Source organism: Muntiacus reevesi, chromosome 1, assembly GCF_963930625.1.
Source record: "Muntiacus reevesi chromosome 1, mMunRee1.1, whole genome shotgun sequence".
NCBI lineage: Eukaryota > Metazoa > Chordata > Mammalia > Artiodactyla > Cervidae > Muntiacus > Muntiacus reevesi.
In genome coordinates, this window is record NC_089249.1 from 39,011,962 (window position 1) to 39,026,519 (window position 14,558).

The window sequence follows — 14,558 nt, forward strand, 5'->3', positions numbered from 1 at the left end:
TGCCATCCTTCTAAAAGAACAGCTAACTTGGGGGCGGGTGGAGGGTCCCCTCCCTGCTGTTTCTGAGCAATACATTGACCTTGAAATTGGGCTTAATGATTCTAGTTCTCATCCCATTAGGAGGAAAATGGGATTAGAAAAAGCAAAAGCAAGAAGGGGAGGAAGAAGAAAGTCAGAGGAAGGACCAGGAAGTAGAAGGATGGGCATCAGGGAGAGGAGAAAAAGAGAGAGAAAGCTGCTGGGAGCAGAAATCAATCGGGGTGTGTGGTGGGGGAATGATTTAGACCAACAGGGAGAAAAAGGAGGTGAGAAAGGAGAGGAATGAAGGTATGTGGAGAGAGGGAAGGTGGTAATGGTGGGGGCATTTGGACTGAAAGAGAAAAGATAAAGAGAACGTAAGTGGTAAGATGGAGAGAGTCCCTAGAAATTGACCTGTAGAGGAGGGAGGATAGAGGGAAATGAGAAGAGGGAAGGGGGAAGTTAGCTTGACATGGGGTTTTGGCTTCTGGGCAGGTTCCACCATATCTATACACCACTCCAAACTTGGGTCCACCTCCTGCCTCTCCTCTCTGCCTCCATCTTGGGTCCCCTCATGGTCCTGAGACCCCAACCTCTAACTGCTCTAATGCCTGCCTCTGGACCTCACTTAACAACCCAACTAAAAATTTTGGGCAACAAAGTGTTTCTATGTCTGTCAAATCATTCTTTCCAGCTGACAGCTCCTCTCTTTTGCTTCAGCTGGTCTTGTCTCTCCTACCTCACTTGATAGATGCCAATGGAATGAGTATTAATTTGAAATAGATTCAGGAAAAAAAAATTCTGTCATCTATATGTACCAAAGCATTATATGTCACTCAAAGCTGAATAGAAATATTTTGGATTAACTTTTCTTTTGTGTTATGTACTCCATTAGCAGAGATACCGTAGAACTGACTGAAACCCCTTAACTGGCTCTTTAATGAATTCACCAATATTCTGTCCCAGGCAAGTATGAAGAATAAAGTCTATTTATAGAAATTATCCACTCTTTATGTAGAGTTTTTAACTAAAGGCCTAGAGGTGATACTCTAATTAGGCTTTTGAAATCAACTGATAGTTCATTTTCAGCCCTCAGAATTATAATTCTTACGACTTAACCGTTCAGTAGATAAGTGAAACCACAGGCAAGGTAAAGCAATTATCCTTTTCAACTTATTATAAAGATTTCCTGAGACAGCATTTATCTAAGTATTTGTTATAACGTCAAATAGAATAAAAGCCTTTTTCCTGCAATAAGCATGAAATTTGAAGCTACAAAATGGCAAAGGTTTTTGTACTACTTTGATGTAGCTAAACATTATATATATATTTTTTATAGATATAGAAGAGTAGACGTCCTTCTGTAAGACTTTTATAATTCTTAACAACCCATTCTTCCTCAGATCTCACGCAGTGAGAATCTTCCTTGTTCTCGAAACGCCTTCTGTTGGTACACTTTCTTGGTGGTCACTGATATCCATATGTGTAAACACACCAACACATAACATAATATGCATTTGCCTCTTTCTTAAGCTTCCTTCTATTAAAGATATACAATCTTCTCAATTTGGAAAGTGAAGATCATTGTGAAGAATATTTTTGAATGAAAAAGTAAGAAAAACTTACTTAGTCAGTTTCCTCTTCTTTAAGCCATTTTTACTCCTGAGAATTAAAAAAAGAGAAGCAAATTTATCTGGGCTAAAGAATTGATTAACATATGATTAAGCTTAGGGAGCTTTAAATAATTACTGTACATCAGGCACCTCTATTATATCTAATTTTTATTAAACATGCTTAATTTGTTTAATTACTTTCCCTTAAATGAAAAGATAATGATAAAAATTTAAGATTCATTAAAAAAATTTCCATTAGATTTCAGAAGCAACCTATACTTTATATTTCAGATTTGCCAAAAAGCTGAGTTCTAGAAATATAATTTCTTGCTCCTAGGTATTAAGTTGCTGAAGTATTTTGTAAATATGTAGAAATATCTACTGGGTGGACACTCTAGGTTTTACAGGCAAGTAGGAAAAAAATTGGGAAATAAAGGTGACAGCTGATGGTCAGAGAATGGACATACTGGTTTTTTAATTAAAGACTAAAAAATAACATTTTTTGGACATTTTCAACAGGAATGTGAATTTGTGCTATCAGTGTTGCCATGCGTCATAAATTCTACCATAGCATTGTTCTTATTCAGTTTTGATCAAAGTTTTAAGCTATCTGAAGAAATGCACCTACTACCTGCTTATTCCTGTTTCATTACTAGTCTGCAAACTCAAACACATATCATACTAATTATGCTTCAGCTAATTCCATTTTAAGAGTATTTTAAATAGTAATTATTTTCTACCAACACGTTAAGACAACTGACCTAAGTTACTTAAAACTAGGATAGTATCTGCTGAAAGGCTTCATTATTCTATTTAGATTGTCTTAAATAAATGATATTGATACATAATTGAGTGTTACAATTTTTATAAGTAATTTTCAAAGGCCCTGAAATATTGATGGGAGCACCCAGACTTTCAGAGCACAAACAATAGGTAGTAAATAGCCAGTTGTGCTCTGAGTACTCTTATATGACAAAATATTTACTGATATTTAAAATTATGAATATTTGGGTACCCCCATCTCTGGAAAGTCTTTAGCAAGTGATGTACTACTTCCTCTGGGATTTCATAACACTTGATTCATGGAGTATTCCTCACGTGGTCTGACCATGAGTGGTACATGCACTCCTTGCTAGACTGTCGTTTGTCCTCAGACCTGAGTACAGTTCATGGAACACTCGCAGGTGGCCAATAAGTGCTTATTTAATTGAATTGAAACAAAACATCTTTATTATATCATCCTCACAATTTTACTTAATGATGCAATTAATAATGGGATGTTAGACTTGGGCTCATGAAGGATCCCACTGGGGAAATGGCACTTGTGGGTGAAGAGGAAGTAACAGGGTGAAGGACATATTCATCAATGAAAGTGGTGTTTCTGATTTTCCTTTTCTAGTTCCAGAGAGTTTTTCTTTCTTCCCAATTCTTAGTGAAAATAATCCATTCAATAGTTCCTGTTGTTTCTTTTCTCCCTCAGCCTCTTTTTGTCTTTCATATTCGGGATTTTGAAGGAATAAATAAACATTCAGGTTTTTACTTTGCCTCTTCATCATCTCCCCCCCACAGAAAATCCCTCCCAAAACAACAACAAAAAACCACCGTCATATTGGACAGAGTTGTGCCACATAGGTGTTTGGGAACCTCAAGAAATTACTGCTTGAATAATTTTCTTAAATTGGAGTATAAATGCTTTCCAATGTTGAGTTAGTTTCTGCCATACAGTGAAGTATATCAACGATGTGTGTACATGCATCTCCTTCCTCTCACCCCTCCCCCACCCTTCCAGGTCATTACAGAGCATCAAGCTGAGCTTCCTGTGCTATTGAATAATTCTTCTACTCTGCTCTTGTAATGAAGAAAAGTTATGACCAACCTAGACAGCACATTAAAAAGCAGAGATATCACTTTGCCAACAAAGGCCCGTCTAGTCAAGGGTATGGTTTTTCCAGTAGTCATGAATGGATGTGAGAGTTGGACCATAAAGAAAACTGAGCGCTGAAGAATTGATGCTTTTGAACTGTGGTGTTGGAGAAGACTCTTGAGAGTCCCTTGGACTGCAAGGAGATCCAACCAGTCCATCCTAAAGGAGATCAGTCCTGGGTGTTCATTGGGAGGACTGACGCTGAAGCTTAAACTCCAATACTTGGACCACCTGATGCGAAGAACTGACTCATTGGAAAAGACCCTGATGCTGGGAGGGATTGGGGGCAGGAGGAGAAGCGGATGACAGAAGATGAGATGGTTGGATGACATCACCGACTCAATGGACGAGTCTGAGTAAACTCTGGGAGTTGGTGATGGACAGGGAGGCCTGGCGTGCTGCAGTCCATGGGGTCGCAAAGAGTCGGACACGATTGAGCAACTGAACTGAAATGAACTGTAGTGATAACTTACTTCACCTTAGGAATCCTACATTTACTTCCTGTAGGAGGAGCCCATTACTTTAGTGCCTGATGAAAGCAGAATTTTAGCATAATAAGGTACAGTTCTGGTAACTCTGGAGGTTGCCAACGTATTTTGTAATTCAGAGTGAAATTAAAAAAAGAAAAACACAAAACCTTTCTGATCCAAACAGACTTTAAGGGAAACCAGGAGGAAACAAATGTCTCTGGTAGGGTGACACTGAATAAATGCAGTGCTGAAATATTAAGCCGCTACTATTCCACAGCTGTCTTGAAACCTGACTCATGGAGGAGAGGTACTAGTTTTTTCTTTCTGTCACATTTACTGATTGAATGAACCTAAAATACAGTATGAAATTCTACCACGTGTTTTATATGCTCTTGTCTTAAGTATATGTCTTTATAGTTTGTGTACGACCTTCATTGTTCTGATAAGATTTTACTGAATTGCTGAAGATTCCCAAGGGTTCTTGTTATATAAAGCCATGGGACATGCCAGTACTGAATTGTGGGACTTCACAGCAAGACTGAGAGAATTTTCCCACATTTTCCATGGCTGTACTGATCCTATGATTCAAATCAAGGGAAAATTTGCTTTTAAACATGTAAGTTCAGGCTTTGCTAGCAGTCTTCCCTTCAGCACTTTATGAACAGAGCATGTGAGTGTGTGCCTGCCACAATGAGCAGTTTGGGTGATGTTGAGGTCATCATCTTGTCATTGCAAAAGATTTTCTGAATAACTGGTTAATAATACCCACCTGACATATAGCATATACACATATAGGATCATACACTTTTACTTTTTCTCTTTCACTTGCTTTAGATAAGGTTCAAAACCCTAATGACGTCAAGAAGTTAAGATGCATTAGGATGGAAGGGAGGTTCAAGAGGGAGGGGACATATGTATACCTATGACTGATTCATGTTGATTTATGGCAGAAACCAACAATATTGTAAAGCAATTATCTTCCAATTAAAAATAAATACATTTTTATAAAAAAGATGCATTCTTTATAAGTTCTTCATGATTATGACTGTCTTGGAAAGCCCACCAGAATGGAATTTATTCTGAGAGGAATACCAGCCAATGGCAGAGACATGGGGTTTATGATTGTTAAAAACAAACACAAAGGAAACCTGAAAACAGTAAACAAAAAACTCTAAGCATTATTTACTTTTTCATGATACAAACACAAATCATCTTCACATCTTAAATAGGTCTTTAGAGTTACGTCATTCTCTGAATAGAATATGCAACAAACAGGAGTAAAGCTGAGCCGTAATATTGCAACATGCTTAAAATACTGACTATTAAGCATTTAGAACGGGTCAGATGAGTATGTGAGTAGAGCATGAGAGCAAAGAAAAGAGAGCAACAACGCTGAATCTGGAGAGAGCTGATCCAAATGAGATGGTTTTCTTTGAATAGGAATTACAATCTGAGATCACTAAAGTCAGAAATCCTGGCAGAATGCAATTTTAAGATTAAGCCAATGGGCATATAGGCTCCAAGTGACTCTGCCACTACTTGGGAAAAGATTTGAGCAACCCTATTTAGGCAGGAGACAGATGGACCCGGCAGGGTAAACCAATGGGAGATTCATTCTCTATTGGCAAGAAAAGAAGAGCAGAACAATTAAGGGAGGAGGCTGGTCCTTGCTCAGACCACGTATTTCCTGTTCCTTAAGTCAGGAGACCTCCCCAACCTCACCTGCAGAGAAAGGCTCCTTGGAGGTCAAAGAGGGAATAATGTTAAGGGATGTTCTGCCCAGATGCCTTTGAGGTAGAGATGTGTGGGAGGATCCTCCCACAACATGGGAGGATCCTGAGATATATCAAATATGGACTGTGAACCAAGCAACTCAAAATGATTGGCTGAAGGAAACCCAGAAGAGACGCCCAATAAAAGCAATTCAAACTTCCATGAGGGTGCGACTCAGCGACCCTCTCTCTCCCTGAGTCTGCCTGTGTGTCCAGCCACATGTACTGTACATTTTCCCTCTGAATAAATACTCTACTTGTTTATTACTTTCCCTCTTTGTGAAATTCTTTTCTGCAAAGCCGAAGGGCCAGGGGTCTTGTCATTGACCACTGGTCTGGTGGCTAGGGTCTGGTGTTTTCACCACTGTGACCCAGCCCGATCTCTGGCTGTGAACCAAGCCCGGCTCCAAGCCATTGCCAGCTGAGGCCACCTGAGAGCAATATGAGGGAGAAAGAGTCTCTGGATTTCCACACAGACCATAAGAAGCATCAGGAGGATTTTAGACAATCATCAGGAACATATCTATCCAAGAAGTTGACAGTTTAGAGATGAAGCCGGGCAGTGTTAAGAATGAAGGGGATGGCTCTGTTATTTGAGGTGGTTGTTAATAGAGGGGTGAAATATGAGGACAGACACATCTGAAGGAGGATTTAAAAAGACTACTTAGCAAGTGGAAGCAGGGGCAAATATCCACAATTTATGAGATAAAGAGAAAAGTAGCAGTGAGTAGGGAATTTGAGTGGTTTTGTGAGAGTACTGAACTGTTATTGAAGGAGCAGGGACCATACATTTTACCTCTTTTATATCTTGCATAGCACAAGTCTAGGGCTGGAAAACACAGTTTGGGTTCAGTATATTTTCATTGGTTGCTATGTGTGCAGTTGATGGAAAATGCAGAAAGCCTGGGGCTCCATCTTTTGCTTTCTCTTCTCATCTGGAGATAACCAGTTATAGCCTCAGGACCATTTTTCTAAAACCACTGAATGGATTTTTCCCTTCCAAAGTTGGGTCTCATGCTATTTGAGCAGTACTATAAATAACAGACCTTGAAGGGGTTGCTGAAATTTGAACCTGTGTTCATCAGTGGGAGCGCTTTCCCAGTAGCTCAGCTGGTAAAGAATTCGCCTGCCATACAGATGACCCCAGTTCAATTCCTGGATTGAGAAGATCCCCTGGAGAAGGGATAGGCTACTCATTCCAGTATTCTTGGACTTTCCTGATGGCTCAGATGGTAAAGAATCCTCCTGCAATGCAGGAGACCTGGGTTTGATCCCTGGGTTGGAAGAATCCCCTGGGGAAGGGAATGGTTACCCACTCCAGTATTCTTGCCTAGAGAATTCCATGGACAGAGGAGCCTGGCAGGCCACAGTACATGGGATCGAAAAGGGTTGAACATGACTGAGCGATTAACACTTTTACTGCCTTTTCACTTTTCACTCATACATGAACACCATCTGATGTCAAATACCTAAAATATTGATTGACTGTGGTGAAGTCCTATACAGGAGACTCTTACTAAGAATAAACTAGGAATAATAGTGAAGGTGTCTTTCTCATCCAGCACATTCCTCTGACTTTATTACTTACATAGCAGTGTCTACCATGTTTCAGAAATTTTTCAACTAGTCCTTTTTTTTTTTTTGATAAAGAAAATACAAGTTCTGGTATTAAACAATCTCCATCATGAGGACATTCTTTTTTATACTTTTCCACTTGCAAATCAAAGTTCTAACTTTTCCCACTGTATTTATTCTGTCTTCAGAGAAGCCAAACATTGGATCAATTCTATTTGAATGGCTAACTCTCCAGATTGCTTTAAATCTTGAATTCTGTCCCCTCCCCCACCATGAGACCTTTTTCCAGTCCATGAACTGCTTTTATTGATTTTATCTGAGTCCTTCTCAAGTTGTCCAGGTTTCTGGATCCATTCGTACAAAATTCAGTACCTAAACACCATGGACTAATACTTAAGGACAATAATTTTTTTTTTTCCTCTGAGAAACTGCTGCCTTATGCTGGCTTTTGGTTCAGAAAAAGAAATAGTTCTTCTGGATACATTAACCTCAAAATTCAAGATTATTATCATTATACTTTATAAAAACTTAAAGATACTCTTTGAGATTTGATTATTAAAATGATTTAAAAGTCAAAAAATAAGAATTTATTTTTAGAGAGGAAAGAATAGATTTCAGAGACACTTGGGTTTGGAATCTGAATTTTCTATATAGTCATGTGATGTCAAGATAGCGAATCTTTTTCCTCTATTTCTACCACTGTAAAATGATGCTGATAACACTCTCTGCATAGGTGTGGGGACAGTTAAATCAAAGGGTTATACAAAGAGGCTCACACATAGTCAGTGGTTCAATATTCACTGAGTAAGCAGTGAGCATCATTATAAAAACATAAAGCTCCCCCAAAACGGAGTACAGTGTTCTGGGTTTCTTTGTCTGATTGTGTTTTTTTTTCCTTCTTGGAAATATGGAGCTAACCAATGGAAATTGTGAGAAAAATGGAATGCATCATTTTTAAAGATGAGAGGCCATGGACTAACTCAACAATGAAATGGATAACTTAATAGATGGAAGAAAAGCTTGCCAAGAACATCACAAGAAGAAAATTTAATTGAGAAAACGTTATAGTTAGCATCTGGGTACCATTAGCTGCTTTAATCCATTTCAATACATTATTAATAATTTCACATGCTGCTAAACACATAAAATCATTAAAAAGGGTTTTCTCTTTGGTTTATTTCTTGAAAGCTAACTTTTAAAATTTCGTGTTAGGTAAACAGTAAAAAAGTCACTTACCAAGGATTAATATAAAATGCCAAAAGATAATCAGTCCAAAGACATGAGGGTAGCAGGGTTAAGAAAGCAAATATACTCCTACGCCTGTGAGCGTTGATAGATAACAGATGTAAAGATGAAAAAGTGGCAAGAGTTAGTAATACAAGCTGTGAACAGAGATCAGTAAATTACCGACTGGGATCAATTAAAATGACAAGCACCTTAATTACAGTTAAATATTATTCCATTCTCTGAAATTTAAACATGAGGGCTTAAATGGGATAATATTGCCCAAATCAGTTTTATTCACATGCAGCCTTATTGTAATCAGATATATTTCTTTCAACTTGGTTTGTGTCAATTAGCCTGCTATTAGGTGATTACATTTTGCATTCATTTAAATGAGGCTCTGAAATGCCTCATTAGTTACCTCCAGTCTTATTCTTGGATATTACCCTTGCAATGCTTAAGGCTATTTTAAGAAATCTATAACATCATTTGCTAGCTAACGGCAGCTTGTGTAAGGAATACAAATGGTTAGTTTGAGTATACTGATTCTGGTAAACAAGCTTTCAGAACACATTCTTATAAAGATGCACTGCTAGGTATGGCTTTCTATATTATTTAAAATATAAATGATTATAATATATCATTCCTCAAAATAATCCTTAAAACAAGGGTATGGCATGACATCCACATACCATTCATCCAACATATTACTATGTAGCTCACCAACTAATTTTTAGTTTCTAACCTTACTTACACTCCGTGGAGTGGGAGCAAAATTACTTAGCTTCACGTTAATTCTAATGCAGACTGTTGATTTAAAAATGCCTGATTTGAGTCAAATTTCCGATATTTAAAACCTAGTAAGATAAAGCATTTATTAATGTAGATTTTAAAATATCCTTTGGTTGTATTTATAGTTATTCTGAGAATTGGGGAAAATGACTTTGTCAGTTTGTTACTTTTGTTATTACACATCTCCACTGAGATATGTATTCTCAGTTAGCCAGAAAATGTTAGCGTTGGCAACACTGTCTTTTGCCCAGAGCTGCACAAGAATTTTTCTTAATTTTATAGGAATGTCCTGAAATGAATTCTCTTCTGTTTCAGTTCTCCCATAACTGATCTCTCATAAAGTTTGTAAATTGTGACCAGTTGTGTAGTTAGTAAATATATTGATCTGAGTCACAAGTACAATATCATCAGTTTCTAGATGGGCCCCTCATCACTGCTCTGTGAATGGGTCTTTTTTAAGGGTGAGACAGGCAAGCATTGGGATTGCCCAGGTGGTGCTAGTGGTAAAGAATCCGCCTGCCAACTAGGAGATGCAGGTTTGATCCCTGGGTTGGGGAAATCCCTTGGAGTAGGAAATGGCAACCCACTCCAGTACTCTTGCCTGGAAAATTCCATGGACAGAGAAGCCTGGCGGGCTACAGTTCATGGGGTTGCAAAGAGTCTGACACAGCTGAGTGACTGAGGCAAGAAATGAATATCAGTGAGTCAGTCTCTTAATCTTGGAGAGAGTGCTGATAATATTTGAGCAAACCTAGAAATGTCTTCTAACTTTTTACTATCAAGAGTTTATGGGTTACTCTTGATAGTTGGATGAATCATATTTGAATAGCAAAATTCCATTCAGGGTGAAATTTTAAAATAGCACAGCATATTGTCTTATTAAAAAGAATCCTATATCACCTAGATTTTCAACTAAAGTGGTCTCAACTAGTTGCCCGTTTAGCATTTACAGTTTAAATAAAGCACCCCCTCATTAATTCTGAGAGTAAAATTTCTAATATAACATATCTACTTCTTTCAGATTAAACATTTTTAGGGGGTTAGGAAAATAGAAAAAAAATCACTGAGGATTAACGTGAAATGTATATCTTTAAAAGTAGTTTGCATGGAGTTGCTTGTGAAAGAAACTAGAACATGCAAGCAGGATTGGCTTCATATTAAATGGTTAATTAATTGGTAATTTTGTTGGGTATTCATTGCTGTGCATAGGATCATTAATTCATATGGATTACTGTTAGGTATAATGTCAACTGATTTAACTTCATGACAATGCTTTCTTAGTTCTCAGAATACCCCCTCCTTCCAAGTCCTTAATACTCAAGCATATCGAAATAACGAGGCTACCTTTCTCAGGGACACTTTGGTATTTATCTTCCTGTAAACGTAAGAGTTGAGAGCCCCGAACTGTATCCTTCTACTTGATTTTTCAACAGAAGTAGTGGCTCAGGCACTGAAGCTTGAGTTTTAAACAGAGATGCTGCCCTGTCTCTTGGCTACTTCCCTGGACTATCCTCTTCCATCTTCCGCCACACTTCCTCCATCACCCTCCTGCATTAACCCTTCATCAGCCCAGCTGTGGGCAACTCACACAACTGCTTCATTTCATTCCTTTCTGTAATATATCAGTACAGGGCTGACCACCTCATTTTCTCTCCTTCTTAGTTAAATTAAGCTTATATATGCTAATGTACTCTGTGAAGAAGTCATCTTCAAGCTCACCATCACTGAAATTATGAAAGGATAACCAGGCAAAACCATCTATTTCCAAATACAGCACGATCAAGTTTGGAGCACACACAGCATAGTCAAGCTACCTAGAGACTTGTTGCAAAACAGTACTCACCAGTTGTATGGGAGCTTCCCATCCCGCTCCAAGGATGCAAAATTGACAAAAGTTCCTGCTCCACACTCCCTGTTGGAAAAGAACCACAAAATCAAGATCAGCATTTGACAGAGCATGTTTTACCTTGACATAAAAGAGTCTTTATGTCAAGGTAAAAAGTTATCTTAAGATAAAAAGCCTTGATGTCATCTCAGAGGATGAGATGGCTGGGCAGCATCACTGATGCAATAAACATGAACTTGGGCAAACTCTGGGAGATGATGAGGGGCAGGGAAGACTGGTGTGCCAGAGTCCATGGGGGCACAGAGAGACACAACTGGGTTCCTGAAGAACAACAAAAAAGAGTCCTTAATAACTAACCATCAGAGCATTAACAATTAAAAAGTCAATATAAGTTGCTTGCATCCCGCATTTGGATATGATGCAAAATAGAAAGACAAAATTTTTCACAGGGGCACACACACTCAAGTCAAGTTTGAAGCTGAAAAGATATGGTTCACAATCCTTACCAAAGTGCACTCATGATTGTAACTCTTAACTGTTGAATGAACTATAGTGGGTAGAATACATTTATTATTATTATTATTCTTTTTTTTTTTTTACAAAACCTTCACTATTAAGGTATAGAAATGCTCTTAGATAGACTAAAGGTTTTCCATTTTTAGCAACTATTCCTTGTTTTTATAGCATTTTGATTTCCTCTTTAGTAGGTGGTGGATCAAACTGTTTTCTCCCTCCAAAACTTTCCTCTTATGTTGTTACACCGATATTATTCATCACTTGAGATAAGAGTGATACATACTGAAATGGATTGGCTTTTGCAGTCAGTAAAAAATATTGTTAAAGTTTTTTTTTTTTTCAGAAGTGGAGGGAAAAGGTAAACATAATTCTCATGCTTTCTCCATCTTTTGGTTAACATGTGGAAATAACATAGCTCACTGGGGTGCATACATTTCATTTTTTTCTCTCTATAAAATTGATGGGCTTATTCAGAACTGAAGCAGAGATTCTGACATTATTGGCACCATGTAATTACTTCAGTTATCCGTCTGTCCTCTTTGGTGTTCTAAGAATAGCTTTCTTCCTTGAAAAGCACACTAACATATTATTGTTTCATGTGGTATATATTATAAATTGGACATCATCAATTAATTTTCCTATATCAATTTCCTGTATATGGGATTTCTTTTACTCTCTAACTCAACGGTTCTTAATCTAGGGTCCAAGGATAGAATTTATAGCTCTATGAACGTATGTGGGAAAAAAACACATCTTTATTTTCACAATTTATAATTGAAATGTAGTAATTGCCTCAAGTATTAAAGTATGCAACAAGCCCCAATGACACCATCAGCACTTGTGAGATTTGCTAATAGAAACTGAAGACTTTTTCTACGATAGACCTGCTGCGGGTATTAAAATATTGTTCATTGTCATCACTCTGATGAAATTTGAGAGTTCTTAGATTTCCTACTAAATATTGTTATCAACTGTGTTAATAAAGAAGCATACAACTCATCTGTTTTCTGAATACTTTGATTGCCACATTTTCATATAATTATTTTCTTTTTTAATCTTATGTGTCTTATTTTATGCATTTAGTAGGAAAGCATTATTCTTGGAAGAGATCTACAGGCTTCATCAGATTGCCAGAGAGAAACATGTACAAAAAATATTAAGAATCTCTGCTCCGATGACAAGCTGGCTGAAGTAGAATCATTCCTCCTAAATATTTGCCTGTATGCATCACAAAGGATGCTCCTGCAACAATACCTTCATAAATACCCTTACTCCCATCTCTACTTCTGTTACCAACCCCCCTCACTATTACTATTAACAGCTAACATTTATCGCATGCTTCCTATGACACTACGCTATTGCTGCGGTATTGTTCCTGACTAATCTCTAATGCAGGGCTGTTATCATCTCTTTTTGATATATGCTCTTTCCCTTGCTTCTAGGCTACTACACTCTCCTAATTTTTCTTCCACTCCACAGGATGCCTCTTGTCAGCTTTGTTTTTGCCATTATCTTTCATTTTCTCTCTAAAAATCTTAGATGGTTCGGGTGCTTAATCCAGGGCCCTCTTTTCTAATTTACACTTCATTCCTAGACTACCTCCAGTCTATAGCTTTAATACCATTTATATGCTAAGAACTTCCAAACAAAAAGTACTTGAGGATGCACTCTGATAAGAAATGCATCAGTGGTCAAAGGAATAGGGAATCCACAAAATCGTGAATCAAAAGGCTTTCCTAACAGCAAGAAAAATGAAACTGCCTGCAAATCTGTGTAATAGGAACAGAACTAACAGGGGGACTCGAAAGGACCTTTCCATAAACTCAACAAATATTTTCTGATAAAACAGCTTCAACGGAACTAATGAGGAAAGGGATTTCTTTTCTTCTCTGTGGTCTCCATATATATTAATTCCTTTCATTTATCATACTTAGTAGGGATAGATCTTTCTTTTACCCCAAAATATTGTGAAAGCGAAAGTGAAAATGTTAGTCGTTCAGTTGTGTCCGACCCTTTGTGAGTCCACAGACTGTAGCCACCAGGCTCCTCTGTCCATGGAATTCTCCAGGCAAGAATACTGGACTGGGCTGCTGTTCCCTTCTTCAGGGGATCTTCCCCACCCAGAGATGGAATCTGTATCTGTCGCATTCCAGGCAGATTCTTTACCATCTGAGCCACCAGGGAAGCCCAAAATATGTTTGGAAGTATCCAAATACAATGAATGGACCCCAATATATGGGCTACTTAAAATGATAAGATTGACAGTAAGAGGTCTGACTGTGTGTAAACAAACAATCCTTTGCTTTACTATTTCAATGGTAATGGTTTCTAAAACAATATTGAAAAGTCTACCTAGAAAACAGAAAATAGAAATAGGCATTAAAAACTAAAAGTAAACTCACCCCTGTACAATTTAGGTGTGTAAATGCCATTGTTGTGTTGTTTAGTCACTAAGCTGGGTCTGATTCTTTCATGACCCCATGGACTGTAGTCTGCCAGGCTCCTCTGTCCATGGGATTTCCCAGGCAAGGAAACTGGAGTGGGTTGACATTTCCTTCTCCAGGGGAATCTTCCTGACCTGGGGACCGAGCCCATGTCTCCTGCATTGGCAATCATGTTCTTTACCACTGAACCACCAGGGAAGCCTTTGTGTAAAAGCTACACGTACATGGTAAACATGCTAATCACTCAATCGTGTCTGACTCTTTGGGACCCCATGGACTATAGCTCATCATGCTCCTCTGTCCATGCAACTCTCCAGGCAAGAATACTGGAGTAGGTTGCCATTCTCTTCTCCAGAGGATAAGC

At 38.1% G+C, this 14,558-nt stretch overlaps 1 protein-coding gene across 2 annotated transcripts in view; it reads right to left on the reverse strand.

Moving 5' to 3' along the window:
• Positions 1–14,558, reverse strand: part of PTPRO (protein tyrosine phosphatase receptor type O) — a 262,845-nt gene that overhangs the window by 42,377 nt on the left and 205,910 nt on the right. For both annotated transcript variants that reach the window (XM_065940798.1, XM_065940791.1), the window contains exons 16-17: positions 11,232–11,300; positions 1,645–1,680 (exon numbers count right to left, since the gene is read on the reverse strand). In XM_065940798.1, the coding sequence (XP_065796870.1) occupies positions 1,645–1,680; positions 11,232–11,300 (105 nt within the window). The remainder of the gene's footprint in view (positions 1–1,644; positions 1,681–11,231; positions 11,301–14,558) is intronic.